The sequence below is a fragment of the Sarcophilus harrisii genome, chromosome 3 (assembly GCF_902635505.1).
Source record: "Sarcophilus harrisii chromosome 3, mSarHar1.11, whole genome shotgun sequence".
NCBI classification, from domain to species: Eukaryota; Metazoa; Chordata; class Mammalia; order Dasyuromorphia; family Dasyuridae; genus Sarcophilus; species Sarcophilus harrisii.
Window position 1 is genome coordinate 497,540,396 of NC_045428.1, and position 17,568 is coordinate 497,557,963.

Here is a 17,568-nt window from a genome sequence, read left to right on the forward strand (position 1 = left end):
TCCAAAGCTTTGGGACAAGCACAAAGTCCCAGGTCAGTAACTAAAACCTGAGAGTTGAATAAGTAAAATATTTGCAGGTATAAAAAATTATATATATATATATATATATATATATATATATATATGAGAACAGTTCATGGGAAGCACTAATATGACCAAAGACCAAGAGTTTACAAGATTCTGTGACCAGAAGCAACAAAGGCAAAGGAAGAGAATTCCCTGAGAAAGGCCCACAGTGGGAAACTTAGAAGACCTGAAGAGCAACAATGTGGCCAGAAATTAGCAAGACAGTGCTACAGGGCTCAAACTGAGATCAGGATGGGACAGGGGGTCTCAAGGGTTCTAAGTTCTCTAAAACTGAGACACCAGAGAAACCCTAAAGATCTGGTATTCTGAATCTTAAAGATTCAGGCAGGGCAAATGACAGGAGGAACAGGCCATCACAAGGACCTAGAGGATCCAGAGCAAGAACAAACATGGCCAGTTACAACACCCAAAAGTACAACAAACTTTTGGTCCTAACACAAAGTCCCAGGTCAGTAACTAAAATCTGAGAATTGAATAAGTAAAATATTTGCAAGTATCAAAAGTTATTATAAATCCAACTCTACAACAACCAGCAATGGCTCAAAGGAAAAGTAGATTTTCCAGGAAGATGACACAAAAACTTAGAAGAAACATAATAAAGTATTATATAAACATAATAAAGTGGCAAATATTAAAAATCTAATAGCTTAGAAGAGAAAATGGTTTTGTTACAAGGATTGAAGAGAGGGTAAAAAAGAGGAAAGTATTAATACAGAAATGAAGAAGGGGTAGAGCTTGCTATTTCCCAAAATTAGAGTGAGAATAATATACAAACATGGAGAAAGTGGGGGGAAGAGGTATCATATCAGTTGAACTTCCTTCCATTTGTTTTTAATACTGAATCTCTCTTTTACCTAAGCCATATGGAAAATATAGCAGCCATTCACAGGACTGATCCCATTAAGGGTCAGTAAAGAAGTTTTGAATTGTTCCATTTCCAACCTGAGAGTTCAATCCTCAATAGGCAGGCTGTGGACCCACCACTCCTGGAGGCTCACCACATTGGTAAAGGACTTAGTGTGATAATACAATTAATTTTCATCCTACTGCAATTTATAACTCCTGAACACACACACTCTCTGTCTTTTTCCTCCCTCTTTCTCTATGTGTGTGTGTGTGTATATCTCTCTCTGTCATAATCTCTCTCTGCTCTGTCTCTCTTTTCTCTCTCTCTCTCTCTCTCTCTCTCTTTGTGTGTGTGTGTGTGTGTGTGTGTGTGTGTGTGTGTGTGTGTGTGTGTTTCTCAGATTCCAATAAAATACATCAAACTCAACAGGGGGAAAACGCAGAGATGGGGAAAGGGAAGACATTAGAAACAAAATAAACCTTTTGATCCTAAATGGACAGTTAAATGGGGATGAAAAAGAAAAGAACAAGACTAAGGGAATGCCTTAGATTGTCTTTTAGACAAATGGGAAAAGGCTAAACAAATCATGGAATATAAATGAGAAGAGAGATAATTTTAGGTAATCCAGATAGTATAAACTGATGAAAAGTAAAGTGATCAAGAACTAGGAGAACAATTTATACAAGGACAACTTTGTAAAGAAAAATTTTGAAAGATATAAAAAACTGATGCAAACAATGACCAACAACATGTCCAAGAGATCTCTGATGAATCACATCACCAACCTCCTCACAAAGAAGTAGTACACAAATAGTAGGTAAATCTTTTTTTTTTTTTTTGATATGTCTTTGTTTTGTTTAACAGCATTTATTACAAGCTTTCTTTTCCTTCTTTATTTTCTCTCAACTAATGGGGAACAGAAGGTAGTGAGGAAGAAAGGGAATTGGCAATAGTGATGCCAGAAAAAAATTAAACATTTTAAAAATGCACAAAAATGAATAGAAGTTCAGAAGGAAGCACAGACAAGCAAAACAGTTTTGAAAATACCATGTAGAATTTATTACATAGTTTTTTAAAAAGCAACTACTGCAAGTAGAGATCAGTTTCATATAGAATTCTCTTTCATGTTCTAATGTGTATATAGAAATGTTCTTTTTTTTATGTTTAAGTTCAAAATAAAATTTTTAGAAGTAGAAAAGAACAATCTGCACAAATACCACAATGATGTAAAGTAAAACATTAAAAGATATCAGAATTCAGATCAATACAACAGCCAATCTTGATTCCAAAGGCTTGAGGACAAAACATACATATCTCTTCTCATAAGAGAAGTAGTGCAGAATGAGGCATATTATTGATAGAAATTGTCAATGGGTCATTATCTTAGACTATTCTGTTTAACTGTATTCATTTATAACTAAGTGGATTCTCTTCTAAGGGAGGGGCATCAGGACATCATATCAATGTGGGGGGGAAAGCACCAAAAAAAAAAAAAAAAAAAACTAAAGAAAAAAGTATCCTCCATAAAATCTACATCTTTTTGATGTAGATCAAAAAACTTTTGACATAAATGATGATGAGACATGTAATATTACAAAAAGGCTACCTACAACAGTGGATTTTATCAATCATTATTGATCCATGGGCCTAGAACAATTAGAATTGCCTATGTATAAGAAGACTGGCAAGACCCTACTGCTTGCTTCAGTATCTACTATATAAAAATCAGAAATAAGAGAATTTTTTGTTTTATTTTTAAAATAGAAGTGTCAAAAAAAGTTTGGGGCCCAGATAAAATGCATATGCATTATAGTTTATCAATTAGTCTTTTTGTTCTCATGTGCGTGCGCAACTCCCCCCCACACACACACACCTGCTTTATCTTCAATTATCAAGGCCAAGGAAACATACACATGTAAACCACCTCTCTTCCCCTAAGTTTAAAGGTAGTCATTTTACTCTAAAATAGTCAAAGAAAGGCCCTGCCAAAGTTACTAGAGCATTAATACATGTTCCAACAGGTCCTATCAAATTGAAAAGGCCCACGGAGAGACTAGCTAAGGAACAACCTCATTTATGTGCAAAGGTATATATCATAATAAATACCAAGAGGCTGATCATCAAGAGGACTAGCCACTTATTTCAGCTCCAGCAACATGACCATCTAAGGTATGGAGAAATTGTAATTTGCATCAATGGAGGGAATACTAGACCCAAAAAATTAAGTATCCTTGCAGTAAGCAAGAAATTTGGCACACCTGAATCAGGTACAATATGGGAAAAGAAATCTAGTTTACCTCACAATATTTCTTCCACTCTTCTAAGAATTCATATCTCAAAATTTATAAGAATTTATAATTCAAAAAAATAAAAACCTTTAAGATCTTAAAAAATTTCATACAAAAGCAGAAGATGGGACAAGTGTTTTTAAATGAAATAAAATATTGCACTATTTCACGTTTTATTTATATATTTGTGTGTGTGTGTGTGTGTGTATATATATAATATTATAAATTGAATTTTAACAGATTTATAAAATCTTTCCTTAAAAGATAGAATAGGATGATCTGCTTTAAAATCTGACCCTCACCAATTTGACAAAAAGTAAACGTTCTCACAGTTATAATCAGGCCAAAATTCATAGCTCAGATTATGGTGCCTTATGCCACCTTCATGCTTTTTTTTTTTTTTTTCCATTTCTACCCTCCAGTAAATAAAAAAATGTCAATCCAAAGCCAGGAATCATATTTCCTGACTTTACCAGGTTAAAGATACATCAAGATTACAGAAAACACTCCTCATATGCAAAATGAATCAACGGGGATTGCCTGATCAAAGATGGTTTATATCATTTCAATATGATATATTGGATTCAATGGATATGGCTTTCATGAAAACATTCCACTTTAGAGGATATAACTCAAATTTGGTAGTACTTGATAAGCCAAAAGAAACCAGAGACAATTCCAAATTATTTTTTAAAAGTAGAACAAATAGTAATTTTTCTTTTCTTGGTGAATTTCAATTATAAGAAAAAGATCAGCATAAATGGGGGACTGTAAATAGGATTTTCTAATGCTTTAATCTTTAATAATGAGAATTGAACAATGTCCTTTTAGTTCTTAACAAAAAAGATGTAAATATATCTTTTTTAAATCAAGTTTAATATAGATCAAGTACTAAGTGATCCCCATGTCAGAATTAAAGTCAGAAACTTGACTTTAGTCATTCAAATTAGAGACTAAAAACCAAGCTTTGGATTTGTACACTAAAGTATAAGCAGAAGTTTAAAAAATTAGTCAAAGTTAGAATTAGAAGGGTACTTTTTAGCTCATCTAATATAACCTTTCCTTATTTTACAAAGAAGGAAGCTAGGACTCAATGAGAAGGGTCTTGTCCAAGGTCCTATTCTCAATCTCTTCACTTGAAAACAATGTTTTTTAAATCCTGTATGAGGTAATATATACCCATGCCATAATATAGACTATATACCTACCAGAGACTATATTACTGCTAATTATCTTGCCCCCCAGGGTAGCTAATGATTTGGGTACTACTGTAATGATGCTTCCGCTGGTTGTTTTCACATAGGTTGCAGCTCCAGGGGTTGCAGTCATTCGAGCCCCTATTGAAGGACTGACTGTTGGTCGAGTGTAGGTTGCCTGTGTGCCTAAATAAAGAGAAACCAAAATCTGGCATTATTTAAAAGAGTTACAAGTACTAATCAAACACACTAGATTCTAACCAAAGTAAATTAATTTCCTCAAATTTCATCCTTTGATCACATCTCTGTGCATTAGCACAAGGTATCTCTCATAACTTATTTTTCCTATCTCTATCTGCTGCTATTTTACTTTTTTTCTGGGTCTAACTCATAGGCCACTGCCTCCATGAAACCTTCCCTTAAATTTTTCTTTCTACCAAAATTTTGTTAAAGCATTTTGTTTGTATCTTTCTTTTGCTACTATCACTTTCTACTTTTAATTATACAAACCATATTTGCCTCTCCTCCATTAGATTTTAAACATTAACCAGCTATGATTCCAGAGCACTAATGATGAAGCTTGCTATCTACCTCCTAATAGAGTGGAGAAAGACTCAAAGTACAGTAGAAGACATATATTTTTTGACAAGGCGAATGTGGGAATTAATTTTGCTTGTATATGTATTTATTACAAGGGCTTTTCTTGTCTTTCTTTTTTAATGGAGTAAATGCAACAGAAGAGGGTAAGAGTGATAGGACAGCCAAAAAAAGGATATTAACTATAATTAATTTTTAGTTTTAAAAAATAAAATTGGTTAAATGGACCCAATGATAGATTTTACATTTTAAATGTAGGTATCAGGATTAAATGTCATTGAACAATATGACAAATCAAGCACTAAAATGGAAATGAAACATTAAAGCCATGAGAGGATTTAGAGAGGATTTTTTTTTTACTGTATCTCACACTTACTTATATTTCACCACTTAAAATAAACAATGATTTATGATGACTCATGAATTATATCACCCAGAAGGAAATTCAAAAATATTTTATATTGCTTTTTCTAGAAGGGTCATCTGAAAGAAGAGGAGGGTTGTAAGATAAGAGACTGTTCAATACTAAAGATGAAATAACTATAATTTCATGTTGCTTCTACAAAGAGAACCACATGAGCAATGTTTCTATTCCAACACTTAAAGTCAGAAACAGAGAAAGTTAGAGCTTAGAGACTACATAGCCCAAATCCATCATTTTACAAAGAAGGAAGCTGAAGAGCAAAAAGTGAAGTGATTTGGTCAAAGTCACAAATGTAGAAAATGGCAAAGGCAGAGCTGAAACTGATGTCTCCTGACCTTGGATTAGTGCTCCTTTCTTTACCCTAAGCCACCTCTTGCTGCAGTAAAATTTATATAAATTCAATATATTTATTTCCTAATGAGATAAACAATTTATATAAGTGACCTTTGAAGACAGACTCAAGACTTACCAGTAGGAGTTGTAACCAGTTTAGTTGTCATAATTGCTCCATTGCTGCTCACCACCATTATGGGTGAATTGCTACTGGTGGGCAGTGTTGCTGTGACTGGTTTAGGAAGGATTTTACTTGGTTGAACCTGCTGAGTGATGATTTTAACACCTATAAAAGAAGAAATGTTTAAATACATAATATATATATATATATATATATATATATATATATATATCACAGTTTTAAAAAATTCTGAAACATTTCCTTCACATGAAGAGTAGAGCAGTAGTTTCACCTGTTCTAATTTTAATTAAGTATATTGTGTCAGCCTCTTATCACCCCCTAAATGGCTTTTCCAGAGGAATAATCTGTAGACAATTATTTTATGTTACATATTCCATGTAAAAAGTCTGAAATAGGAAAACTGTGATAAGCAGTCAAGAACAAAGTTAAAGAGAAAAAAGGGGCTTGCTTTTACAGATTTCCAAAATAAAAGTGTCTCTTTTACTGAAACACTATCATCAATTTCATCACTGAAATAAACAGCTACTAAGATAAATTTTAAATATTCTATTTTATAGGTGTCAATCTGTCAGTTCCATTAAGAGTAACATTCCTCTTCTATAGTCTGACATTGGGCCATTCTCATGTTACGAAAGTGGCCTCTTCTTCTCCAAGGCTATGTCCACAAAGTACAAACTCTATTCAAGTAGAAAGCTTCAAGCAGAAGCCAAGGGATGGCCTGCCATGTCTGCACTTTAAGGACTCATTTGACTGAGGATTGAGAAAAAGAAGAATACTGGATTTAGGGGGCACACTGCAAATTTTCAGGGAAATTACATAATTTTTGAAGTATCTCAGGAAAATACCCAAGTGTTTATAGGAGATGCTTGAAAAAGACTGAATCTTAAGGCAAATTGCAACCTCTCAATATTTTAGTAGAAGGCCTTAAGAACTGGCTTGAACTGAAAAATTCCTTCCTTTTCAGCCCCCACCTGATAATAAGTCTCCTTGAACTAAGCTTAGTTTAAAAACTAAGTACCACCTCTATGAGAAATACAAGTGGAGAGTTTCAATCACATCAAATTAAAAATTGATTGAAAAGAATCCTATTTGTAATAATATTTATTATAAAATTAATAATTACCAAAAGCAAATGAGAATGAAATTGTTAGGATGTTTCACAGACATCAAAATCATAAAAGGAATATATTGCTGTGGAAAGCTAAGAACTATATTACTTTTTAGGGGAAATGACTTGAATTGACAAAATAGGAAAGAAGGACACTCTGCTTATTTAATAGTATTAAATCATTTCACCACACTGTAAGCAAACAAGGTTAAAATTTTTACACAAAATCTAGAAAATTCCAGATTCAATCTTCTTAACTTGATAGAAAAACTAAAACAATGAAGTTGTGGGAAAGAATTATCTTTTGATATCTCATGGATGTGTTGCAGATGGTTGAGTAAAAATATTCCCAAATCAAATCTTAATAACTGCAAGACCTGCAATTGTTAAACTGTTAAACAATTGTAGAAATATAAAGCATTATTCATTAACCAATCATATGGATAGTAGGATCTCTTCACCAATCAAAAGATAATCATTTCAAATGTGATTTTATACTTTCAAAGATATGAAGGTAAAAACCCTGGTATTATATCTAACTGTTCCATCCAAGGAAGCATGAAAAGTCATTTCTTTTCAAACATTTGAGCCATAGGACACTAGGGCAAAACTAATACTACAAGGAATATTTACAGATCACTCTTTAAAAATGCTAATTTCCCCCCATGAAATTTGTGAAGCATTGCTATGCCCTGCCAAGCTACAGACATTACCAACCTATCTCCACAACTGCAAACCATAAGTTTTCCAGAATATTCTTTAACAGTAAACACCACACATTTTTTGGCAGTAAAATTTAACAACTGCTTTCATTAGAATTTAAAAACTATCACTGGTTTCTAAAACAATAGGGACCAATTTTAAAAGGTAAATTCAAGGTCCTGCCTTGGGTTTGATATATTATCCACTTACCTGATTCCTGTTTGATCTGGATGGTGGGCTTAATGCCAGGTGGCAACTGAGATTGCTGAGGTTGTTGCTGATGAGACACTGGTGTGGGCTGGGCTAACTGCTGTTGGGTCTGTTGCTGCACTTGATGAAGTTGCTGTTTTGGGGACTGTTGATGTTGTTTAGGGAATTGTGCTAGAATTTGGGTGGGAGTGGCCACCAAACTTTTAGGAGAAGGAAGTCTAGTTGATGCCACCTTAATTGCTGATGTGGATACACCTATAAAAGGACAAGAGAGGGGAAAAAAAGGGATTTTTTTTAAAAGGTGAAAATTATAATTGGGTATGATGATAGAAAAAGCATTTACTGTTGATTTCAGTAAATCAAAAAAGAAACAAGCGAAATATATGTTTTAGTCACCTTTTCAAAGTTTTTTTGTGTGTGTATTTGTGATAAAAAGCGAAGAGCAATTAAGAAATTCATAGTATTTCCTTACTAAAAGTTAGATTATATAATTTCTCAGATCCATTTCATCTTCTTCCCTAAATAGAAATCTGATGTCTTATTAAGCATTTAGCATGTGCTAGGCACTATGCTAAGAACCGGGGATACAAAAAGAAGCAAAAGACAGTTTCCATATTCAGACTTCTTATAGTTTAACAGGGTACAAATATGTTCAAACAAGCAATATAAAAAATAAATAGGAAATAATTTAGAAAGAGAAAGTACTAGAATTAGGAGAGGTTGAGGAAGGTTTCCCACAGAAGATAAAATTTCAATCAGGACTTAAAGGAAGCCAGCAAGGAGAGCATTCTAGGCATGGGAAACAACAGAGAAAATGCCTGAGTCTGGAGATAGTGTGTGGCACATAGAATAGCAAGAAAGAGTCACTAGATCAAAGAGTACATGGCAGAGACTAAGATGGAAAAATGGAAAAATGTGGGAGCAACTAGATTATAAAGAGCTTTGAATATAAAAAAAAAAAAAAAGATTTTATTTTAGATCCTGGAGATGACACACACTGGAATTTATTGAGGAAGGGATGACATGTTTGGAGCTAAACTTTAACAAAATCATTTGGGTAAATAAGTGAAGGATGGATTGGAGTAGAGAGAGAATTGAGAGGCAGACCCACCAACAGGCTGTATGTGTGATGTCTTCTCTAACAAGACATACTTACTTCTCCAATGCCTAATACAGTGCCTAGCATATTGTACATGCCCAACAAATGTCTGTGCAATAAATGCAAAAAATTATCTCCCTTTAAAACACACACACAAACACGCAGAGATTTTTCTTCTCCAGGCTTTTTGCTCTTTAGTCATCTCAACTGTATCTGATCATTTGTGACCCCATTTGGGGTTTTCTTGGCAGACATGTGGAGAGGTTTGTCATTGCTTCTTCAGCTCATTTTACAAATAAAGAAACTGAGATAAACAGGATTACGTGACTTGCTCAGAGTCACATAGCTAGGAAATGTCTAAGATTGAATTTGAAGTTAATTAAGATGATGGATCTTCAGGCTCAGCACTCTATCCATTGCACCACCGATGATCCAGGCTAAACAATCCCAAACTTTCATTGGTCATTTGTTTAGATGGTTTCCAGTTTCCCTCACAGACTTCCCGGGATGCATTTCTAGGTATATGTCAATCTCCCTCCTAAAATGTGATCTCCAAAGAACATACCATGAGGCCTCATCACAGTAATATACAATGAAATCAATATCCTCTGCATCTTCTCTGTAATTTAAGAAGGCATTAGCTTTTCTGAATGCCTTTGTCATATTAAGAGCTTATGCTAGGAAGAGGAAAAGAGGAAGGTTTGTACTTTTTATTTCAAAGGCTTAGGACTTTTTTGAGGAAGAAAGTCTCTACCAACACAAAAACTGTCCTGCAACTTACAACCTTGGAGAGTCTCCCCAGAACCCAAAAAGATTAAGTGGCTTGCCCTGCTTCCTGTGGCCAGCACAAGGCAGAAGCAGAACCTAATTCAGGTCATGCTGACTTTAGAGCCAACACTGCACTTGATAAGTCATATTCTTTCTCTTATTATAGTTAATTAACCACTTTATTGGTTGATGTAGGTAGTCTTTTAACAGCAAAAGGAGGAAAAAACAAAATTTAAGGGTTAAAACTGATAAAAATTACATACAATTAAATAATATATAAATTGTGAGATCTTCAAATTGATTACCAACAAACCATAATTGTATTTTTTTTCTTTTTTTCTCAATACAATCTCAAAGTAGACTGCCAAAGTTAAAGCATGATAGAATTGATCTTTGGATCATATTATTATGAATGTATGTTATGAAAAGTTATACCTTTAGGTTTGAAAAAAGCCAATTCATAATCTGTATCAGAAATATAAAGTTCTAATTCTTTAACCCTTGACACTCTAGGAAAATAAGCTCACGAAACTATTCAACATAACAAATACACATTATTGTCAATTCATTTAGTACTACCTTGGTATATGTTGTTTTATCTAATATTTGGTTCCCCCATTTGAATGTTTATTCTAATGTGTTTTCTTTATAGCTCTTAGTTTTAATGAAAAATGTTATTAAAAGCCTTAATCAAATAACAAAAAAGAATGGTTAAATGTATACTTCAAATGTAAAGAAAGAAGGTAGTTAGATAAGCTAATCTAAAATGAACACATAGTATAGAAGAAAAAGTAAGTAAAAACTGAAATTTATAACATTATAAAGTCTAAGTATTAGTCTATACATTAAAAAGCCTAGCAAACAATATAGCTTTAAAATCCTACTAATTTCTCTCCATGTGCTACTAAGGCAAACAGATTCAGTACATGTCTATTGGGATTACACTTTTTGGTAGCGGGATAGCTTTGAATATATTTAAATTTTTTGTTTTGGACTAGTGAGTCTAGAGAAAGAACGTACATGAATGCAGCAAAACAAAACAAAACAAAACCTTTTACATGAAAGTGAATATTAATGGAATTAATGAAATTGGGGAGAGAGAGAAAAATCTATGAACACAGACTATAACTGATAAGAGTTCTTAGTACTTAACTAGTACATAAAATCAAAAAAATCATTACATCACCCAATATCTTGGATTTGACAACAATGCAGATATCCTGATTTAAGAATGCCTACCCATCCTTGAGCTAGAAAAACAAGACAAAGAAAGATTGTCTCAGGGATAGATTGCTAGAAGCAGGGACCAGGGAACAGGAATGAATAAGAGGAAATTAGTCCAAGTAAGCCACAGAATAAAATATAATTGAAAACAGTGTGACAGAAATTAAAAAGAGAGGATAACATGAGATTAGGAAGTTAATAATAAATGCTAGTGCTAAGCTGAAAGAGTAAAATATAGGAAAATCTGGAGGAATATAAGAAATGTGCAGAAACCCAAAAAAAATTTCAAGGAAAAGGATGAAAAAAATAAAATCACAGAGGTGAAAGACAAAGGTAACATGATTTTAATTGAGAACTAAATTTAATAGAGAAGAAAGATTTTTTTGTCATCATGATTAGAAATAACTCAAGAATAGATAACTTTTAATAAAGAACAAGTGAAATAAGTCTTTAGACTTAACAACAGAGTTAAGATATTTAAGACTACATAGTTACATTGCAGAAAAGGGAAGTAATTAAATATCTGTAAAACATATTCTCCAGATACTATGTTGTCTATTTTAATGGCTTACTGTGATTAAGGGATGATACTAAATCATCACTAATGATTGGGAGTTTTTTGAATCCCATCACCACTGGATTTTAAAAGGTTATGCCAACAATGTTGAAGCACAGGAAACTCCTACCAAAGCTAGAAAGGCTTCAGTTATTAACACCCAACTTTGGGTTGTGCATCTGTTGTTTTGGAAGAAGCCAGCTTGGTATGGAAAAATTCATCATCAGAGGTTTGGTTACAAAAGGATGAAAATGTTGATCACAACTACTCGTACACCATATAACTACTCGTACACCATATAACTAGTATAAAAGTAAAAAAGTGAGAATAATTTACAATATGCATGAGTGGAGAATTCTGGCTCCCTGAAATACTGGTGGGCTTATAAAATATGATGCTTTTAAAATGAGGATTAGATCATTTTCCCCCGCATCTTTTCACTATGTAATAGAGTCCAAAGCAATATTTTATGCATCAAAATGTCCCAAATATTAGATATCGTTAGGGTTCACCAAACACACTAAATACCAGGATATGGAAATAAAAATCATTGTGCTTCTCCAAAAACCCGACTTTTCATTTTAAGTTACAACATAATAAACAAGACTGAACATCCAGTCGTTCTAAAGAAAGGTTCATTGAGCTACAGGGATATTTCAAGTAAGAATTAAGAGAAAGACAGTTGATGATTTAGGAATTCCCAGCAGTCTCTAGAGATTTCTGTAGTAATACCTTTTTCCTGGAAAAATACAAATAAAATATATAGACACGGAATGTGCTTTTCTCTGCTGTGAGAGTATCCCATAAGACCCTTATAAAAACCACCTGCTAGAGCCAAAAGAATAGTATCATTCTTGGATAAAGAGTAACACAGACAATGTTTCCTTTCTTTGTAATAGATGGATATAATTTAACAAACCGTGATTTGAACTGGAGAAAGGAAAAATGTCGCAACAGATGACAATTCACATTAAGATAAAACTGATAACCAGGTGGGGAATCAGTTACTTTCTTTCCCCCTCACAATCAATTCTGAAAAAGCAAACTTGAAGTATGGTCATAGCAGAAAACAATGAAAGAATATTTAACTGATGCTCTTTCCTTAAAATAGTTTATAACATGTATCAGGTTGGCTAAGATATCAGGAAAAGAAAATGATAAGTTTTGGAGAGGATGTGGAAAACTGGGATTCTAATGTATTATTGGTGGAGTTGTGAATTAGTCCGCCATTCTGGAGAGCAATTTGGAAGTATGCCTAAAGAACTATAAAACTGTACCTACCCTTTGATCCAGCAGTGACACTAATAGATCTGTACCCCAAAGAGATCATAAAAAAGGGAAAAGGATCCACATGTGCAAAAATGTTTCTAGCAGCTCTTTTTGTGGCAGAAAGGAATTAGAAATTGAGGGGATGGCTATCAACTGGGAAATAAACTGTGGCATATGAATATAATGGAATACTTTTGCTTTACAAGAAATGATGAGCAGGCTGATTTCAGAAAAAACTGGAAAGATTTACATGAAGTGAAGCTAAATGAAGTGAACAGAACCAGGAAAACATTGCACACAGTAAGAATAATATTGTGTGATGATCAACTATGATAGTCTTAGCCCTCCTCAGCAATATAATCTGATCCAAGACAATTTCAATAGATTTGTGATGGAAAATGCCATCCACATCCAGAAAAAGAATTATGGAGACTGAATACAGATCAAAGCATACTATTTTCAATTTTTTTTTTTTTTTGCTTTTTTTCTTTCACATGGTTTCCCCCTTCTATTCTGATTTCTTTCACAACATGACTAATATAGAAATATATTTAAAATGATTATATAGATATAACATACATACACACATATATAGATATAGCTATAGAGATAGATAGAGATAGATAGAGATATATATAGATATATAGATATAACCTATCTGATGATTGCTTGCTGTCTTGGGGAGGAAATAGGAGAAAAAATTTCAAAATCAAAATCTTACAAAAATGAATGTTGGCTACACATCTCTCAGACTGACTAAGATGACAGGAAGGGATAACGATAAATGTTGGAAGGGATATGGGAAAATTGGGATACTAATACATTGTTGGTGAAGTTGTAAACTGATCCAACTATTCTGGAGAGCAATTTGGAGATAGGCCCAAAAGACTATTACACTATACTCTTTGATCCAGCAGTGTCTCTATTGGGTCTGTATCCCAAAGAGATCCTAAAAAGTGTTAAAGAATGCACATGTGCAAAAATGTGTATAGTATTCCTTTTTTGTAGTGGCAAGGAACTGGAAACTGAGGGGATGCCCATGAGTTGGAGAGTGGCTGAATAAGTTATGGCATATGTATGCTATGAAATATTATTGTTCTATAAGAAATGATTAACAGGATTTCAGAAAGGCCTGGAGAGACATGAAGTCAGTAGAACCAAAATAACATTGTACATAGCAACAAGAAGGTTACAAGTTGATCAACTGTGATGGACTTGGCAACTTTCAACAATGAGGTGATTCAGACCAATTTTAATAGACTTGTGATAGAGCCATCTGCACCCAGAGAGAGGACTAGAGGGACTGAATGTGGATCACAACATACTATTTTCACCTTTTTTGTCATTCTTTGCTTGATTTTTTTTTTCTTTATCATTTTTTTCCTTTTTGATTTGATAAATGTGGCAATATGTACATGTTTAACAATATTGGATTACTGGCTATCTAGGGGAGAAAGGTAGAAGGAAGGGAGGTAAAAAAATTTGGAATACAAAATTTTGCTAGAGTGAATGTTGAAAACTATCTTTGTATGTATTTTGAAAATCAAAGCTATAATAAAACAAAAAAATTAATATTGAAAACCATCTTTACTATTAAGTGGAAAAAAATAGGTTATGTAGAATATTATTTTTTTTTAATTATGGGTCAAATTAGCAAGGTATTTGTTTTTCTCCTTTATTTGTTCAGGACATAGAAAGGCTTTTCAAAAGTATTTCAAAAGAATAATTAGGGTCTGCTACTTCTAACATTAATAAAGATATCTGATAGAATTTACAAGCAATTAGTGATAGAGGCCCTCAAAAGAACTTGCCAGAGATTGCAGATGAAGGAAGCATATTATATTATTACTAGTTTCCTTTTTAACACTACTCTGCTAGTCACTGAGTATTAATGAAGCCAATCCCAAACCTTATTTAAAAGCTTTCTTTTGTCTCCCATCAGAGCTCCATGCAGTACAAAGTGTAATATATTTAGAAATGAGGGTCTGCATTCAGATGCTGGAACAGCCACTTTCTAAACATATATAATTCTGGGCAAGTGATAAAACCTCTGTGAACCACAGTTCCTTTATTTGTAAGAGGAAAAGTTGGAATATAGAACCACTAAATTTATGTTCCTATGTCACATATCACTTGTTTTGTAGTTCAATAAAGATTTATTAAGTTCCTACAATGTCCTGGATGCTAAGGACATAACGATTTATTTAAATGGTATTCTTAACCCTTAAGGAGTTACCATTTTATTGGGAGGAAGCACAATATATTATATTATATATATAAAGTATAACATAAAGTTGATTAAGATGGAGGTAAAGGAGAGAGTCCCACAAAAGATTGAAGAAAATGTGAAAAAAGAGAGAACACATTTAGCCAGAAGAATCAGATAATCACAGATGTGGTGGTACCTTGATCAAGCCAGGAAGGATTGTGAAAGCAGAGATGATAAGCAAGTTCTTTACAGGAATATAGAACAGGGACTATGGAGTCTGTTAGAGTCTATATGGATTCTATGGAGTTTTTTCCCTAACAAGAAAAAAAGACTTGAAGGTAGGACAATATATTGTTGAACTGGTTAACTAAGGGAGCACATTTTAGTGTTGAAAGAAATCAGAACACAAGTAATAGATTCGGAACATCTAATATTTTATATTTTCATCTTTTTGTGCTTATTCTTAGCCACACAGTAGACTAGAAGATGAATTAGAGTAAAGAACACAACTAAAGCATATCTACAGCCACACCACTCAAAGTTAATTTGAATGAATTAAAGTTATTAAACTAAATACATGCAGCAGTGTAAGTCAAATGCTAGATCAATAAAAAGTCTCCAATTTAAAAAACAAAAAAAAGACTCAAGTCCTTGCCCACTAATTTCAAACAGTATCTCACAATTTACAAACATGTAAATAAAATTAAAAGTATGTAATTAAAAAATTAATTTAAATTAAATTAATTTAATTAAACAGTAAAGTTTAATTAAATCTAATACTCCTCCAAATAAGTGTTCTTATTCATCAACTCTATAAACCTATACTGAATACCTACTAAATTCACGTCATTGAGTGGAAAAAAAAAAGACAAAAGGTAACTAAACAGTATCTGTCCTAAAGATTCTCATATTCTACTGAAGGGATATAATATAAGCAAAAATAATTAAAAACAAAATGATTTTGAGGACAGAGACAGTACTAACAATTGAGAGAATCAGGGAAGACTTCTCATAGAAAATAAAGTCAAAACCAAAGCCAAAAAGTGAAGCCAGTGAATGCTTCTCATCACCAGATGGGAAGAGGTGGTAGGAAGGCATCAAGGCAAGCCTTCTGATGTAACAAAGGAAAGGGCAAGACCAAAAACTCTTAAAAGGCCCGCTGAGCTGTAACATGGAACTTATGAAGGGCAGTAAGGTTAAATTAGATTGATTACAAGGGATTTTGGTTTTATTTTGCAATGGGAGAAGCAGGAGAGATAAGAGGGGGAAAAAGTGGTTACTAAATGAAACAAAGTAAAAGTCATACTAGGAAAAAAAATTAAGGAGAATTCAAGGGCACAGATAGTAAAGATGATCTTGGTAGGAAAAAGTACTACCCTCTTCTTAGTGACTAGAGAGCAAAAAGGAGAAAATAGGGAAAATGTGAATCAATAGATAACCTTAATTTCTTCTGTAAAGATATGAAATCTTTTATGAAGAGGGAGAAGAGTAGAAAGCTTTGAATAAGGAGACAACTTCTAAATCTCTCCAGGTTAATAGTGCTTGATTGATCCTTTTGTGAATTCTGTATAAAATTCAATCCTAAGCAAAATTTAGTTAAGTTGAAGCTGATTTTTTTCTGTTACTAAATTTAAATGACACTTCCGTTTGGCATCTGCCACCTCTCCCCATATCAAGTATTTCAATAATTCAATTCAGGCAAACTCCCAAATAATCCAATCAGATAAAATACAGAAATAAATAAGAAAATGGGAGATAAAAGGTCAGAGATTAATTAGTCCGTTCTCCAATCCACTATTGAAAAAATACACCCCAAATTCCAAAAAAATATTTCTCCCATTATCATATTCCAGCAGTATAAATGAATGTTTGGTCTCCTCTTACCTTGTGCTACTGTTGACATAACCACAGATGGTGTTGAGGACACCACAACTGTTACGGCAATGGTATTAGGAACAGGGGATGGAGTGGAACTACTGCTGCCACTACTGCTGCTACTGACCAAAGAGGATTGGGAAGCAGTTATGACCACAGGCTGCTTCTGAGTGGTGGAAGCAATGACTGACGTGGGGACAAGTTTAGTGACTGCAGCATAGTTATGAGATTTCGAAAGAATATTGGGTACAAAGGTTGAGCTTGGAGATGTGGTCACAATGATCACCTAAAAAAGGAAAAGAAAATTAGTTTTTTCACATATATATTCAAACTGCATCACAATATGAATTATCAAATACAATTTAAAAATCATAACATTTTATTTTGTAGTGCATATAATTAATGCTGAGCCAATGCAAGAATGTTTGTGTTCCCTTTCAATAGAATGTCTTGTGTCTACTGAAGAAGAGAATCAGAGTAAAATCAAAAGACAGACAGAGAGAGCCAAATTCCTTTTGGCTTTTATAAGCTTATAAAAAGCTTAATTCTATATTTCACTATATCTAAATTTGATGGATATGTTCACATGTTGTTATGGGCCAGAACTTGAAACAAGGTACTAAGTGGAACTGAG

The 17,568-nt window shown here is 33.3% G+C and overlaps 1 protein-coding gene across 5 annotated transcripts in view; it reads right to left on the reverse strand.

Annotated features, from left to right (window-relative positions):
- EMSY (EMSY transcriptional repressor, BRCA2 interacting) overlaps window positions 1-17,568 on the reverse strand; it is an 87,037-nt gene that overhangs the window by 42,852 nt on the left and 26,617 nt on the right. For all 5 annotated transcript variants that reach the window (XM_023499686.2, XM_012545324.3, XM_023499685.2 and 2 more), the window contains 4 exons: window positions 16,944-17,220; window positions 7,935-8,189; window positions 5,909-6,058; window positions 4,431-4,604 (listed from right to left, as the gene is read on the reverse strand). In XM_023499686.2, coding sequence (XP_023355454.1) covers window positions 4,431-4,604; window positions 5,909-6,058; window positions 7,935-8,189; window positions 16,944-17,220 — 856 coding nt within the window. The remainder of the gene's footprint in view (window positions 1-4,430; window positions 4,605-5,908; window positions 6,059-7,934; window positions 8,190-16,943; window positions 17,221-17,568) is intronic.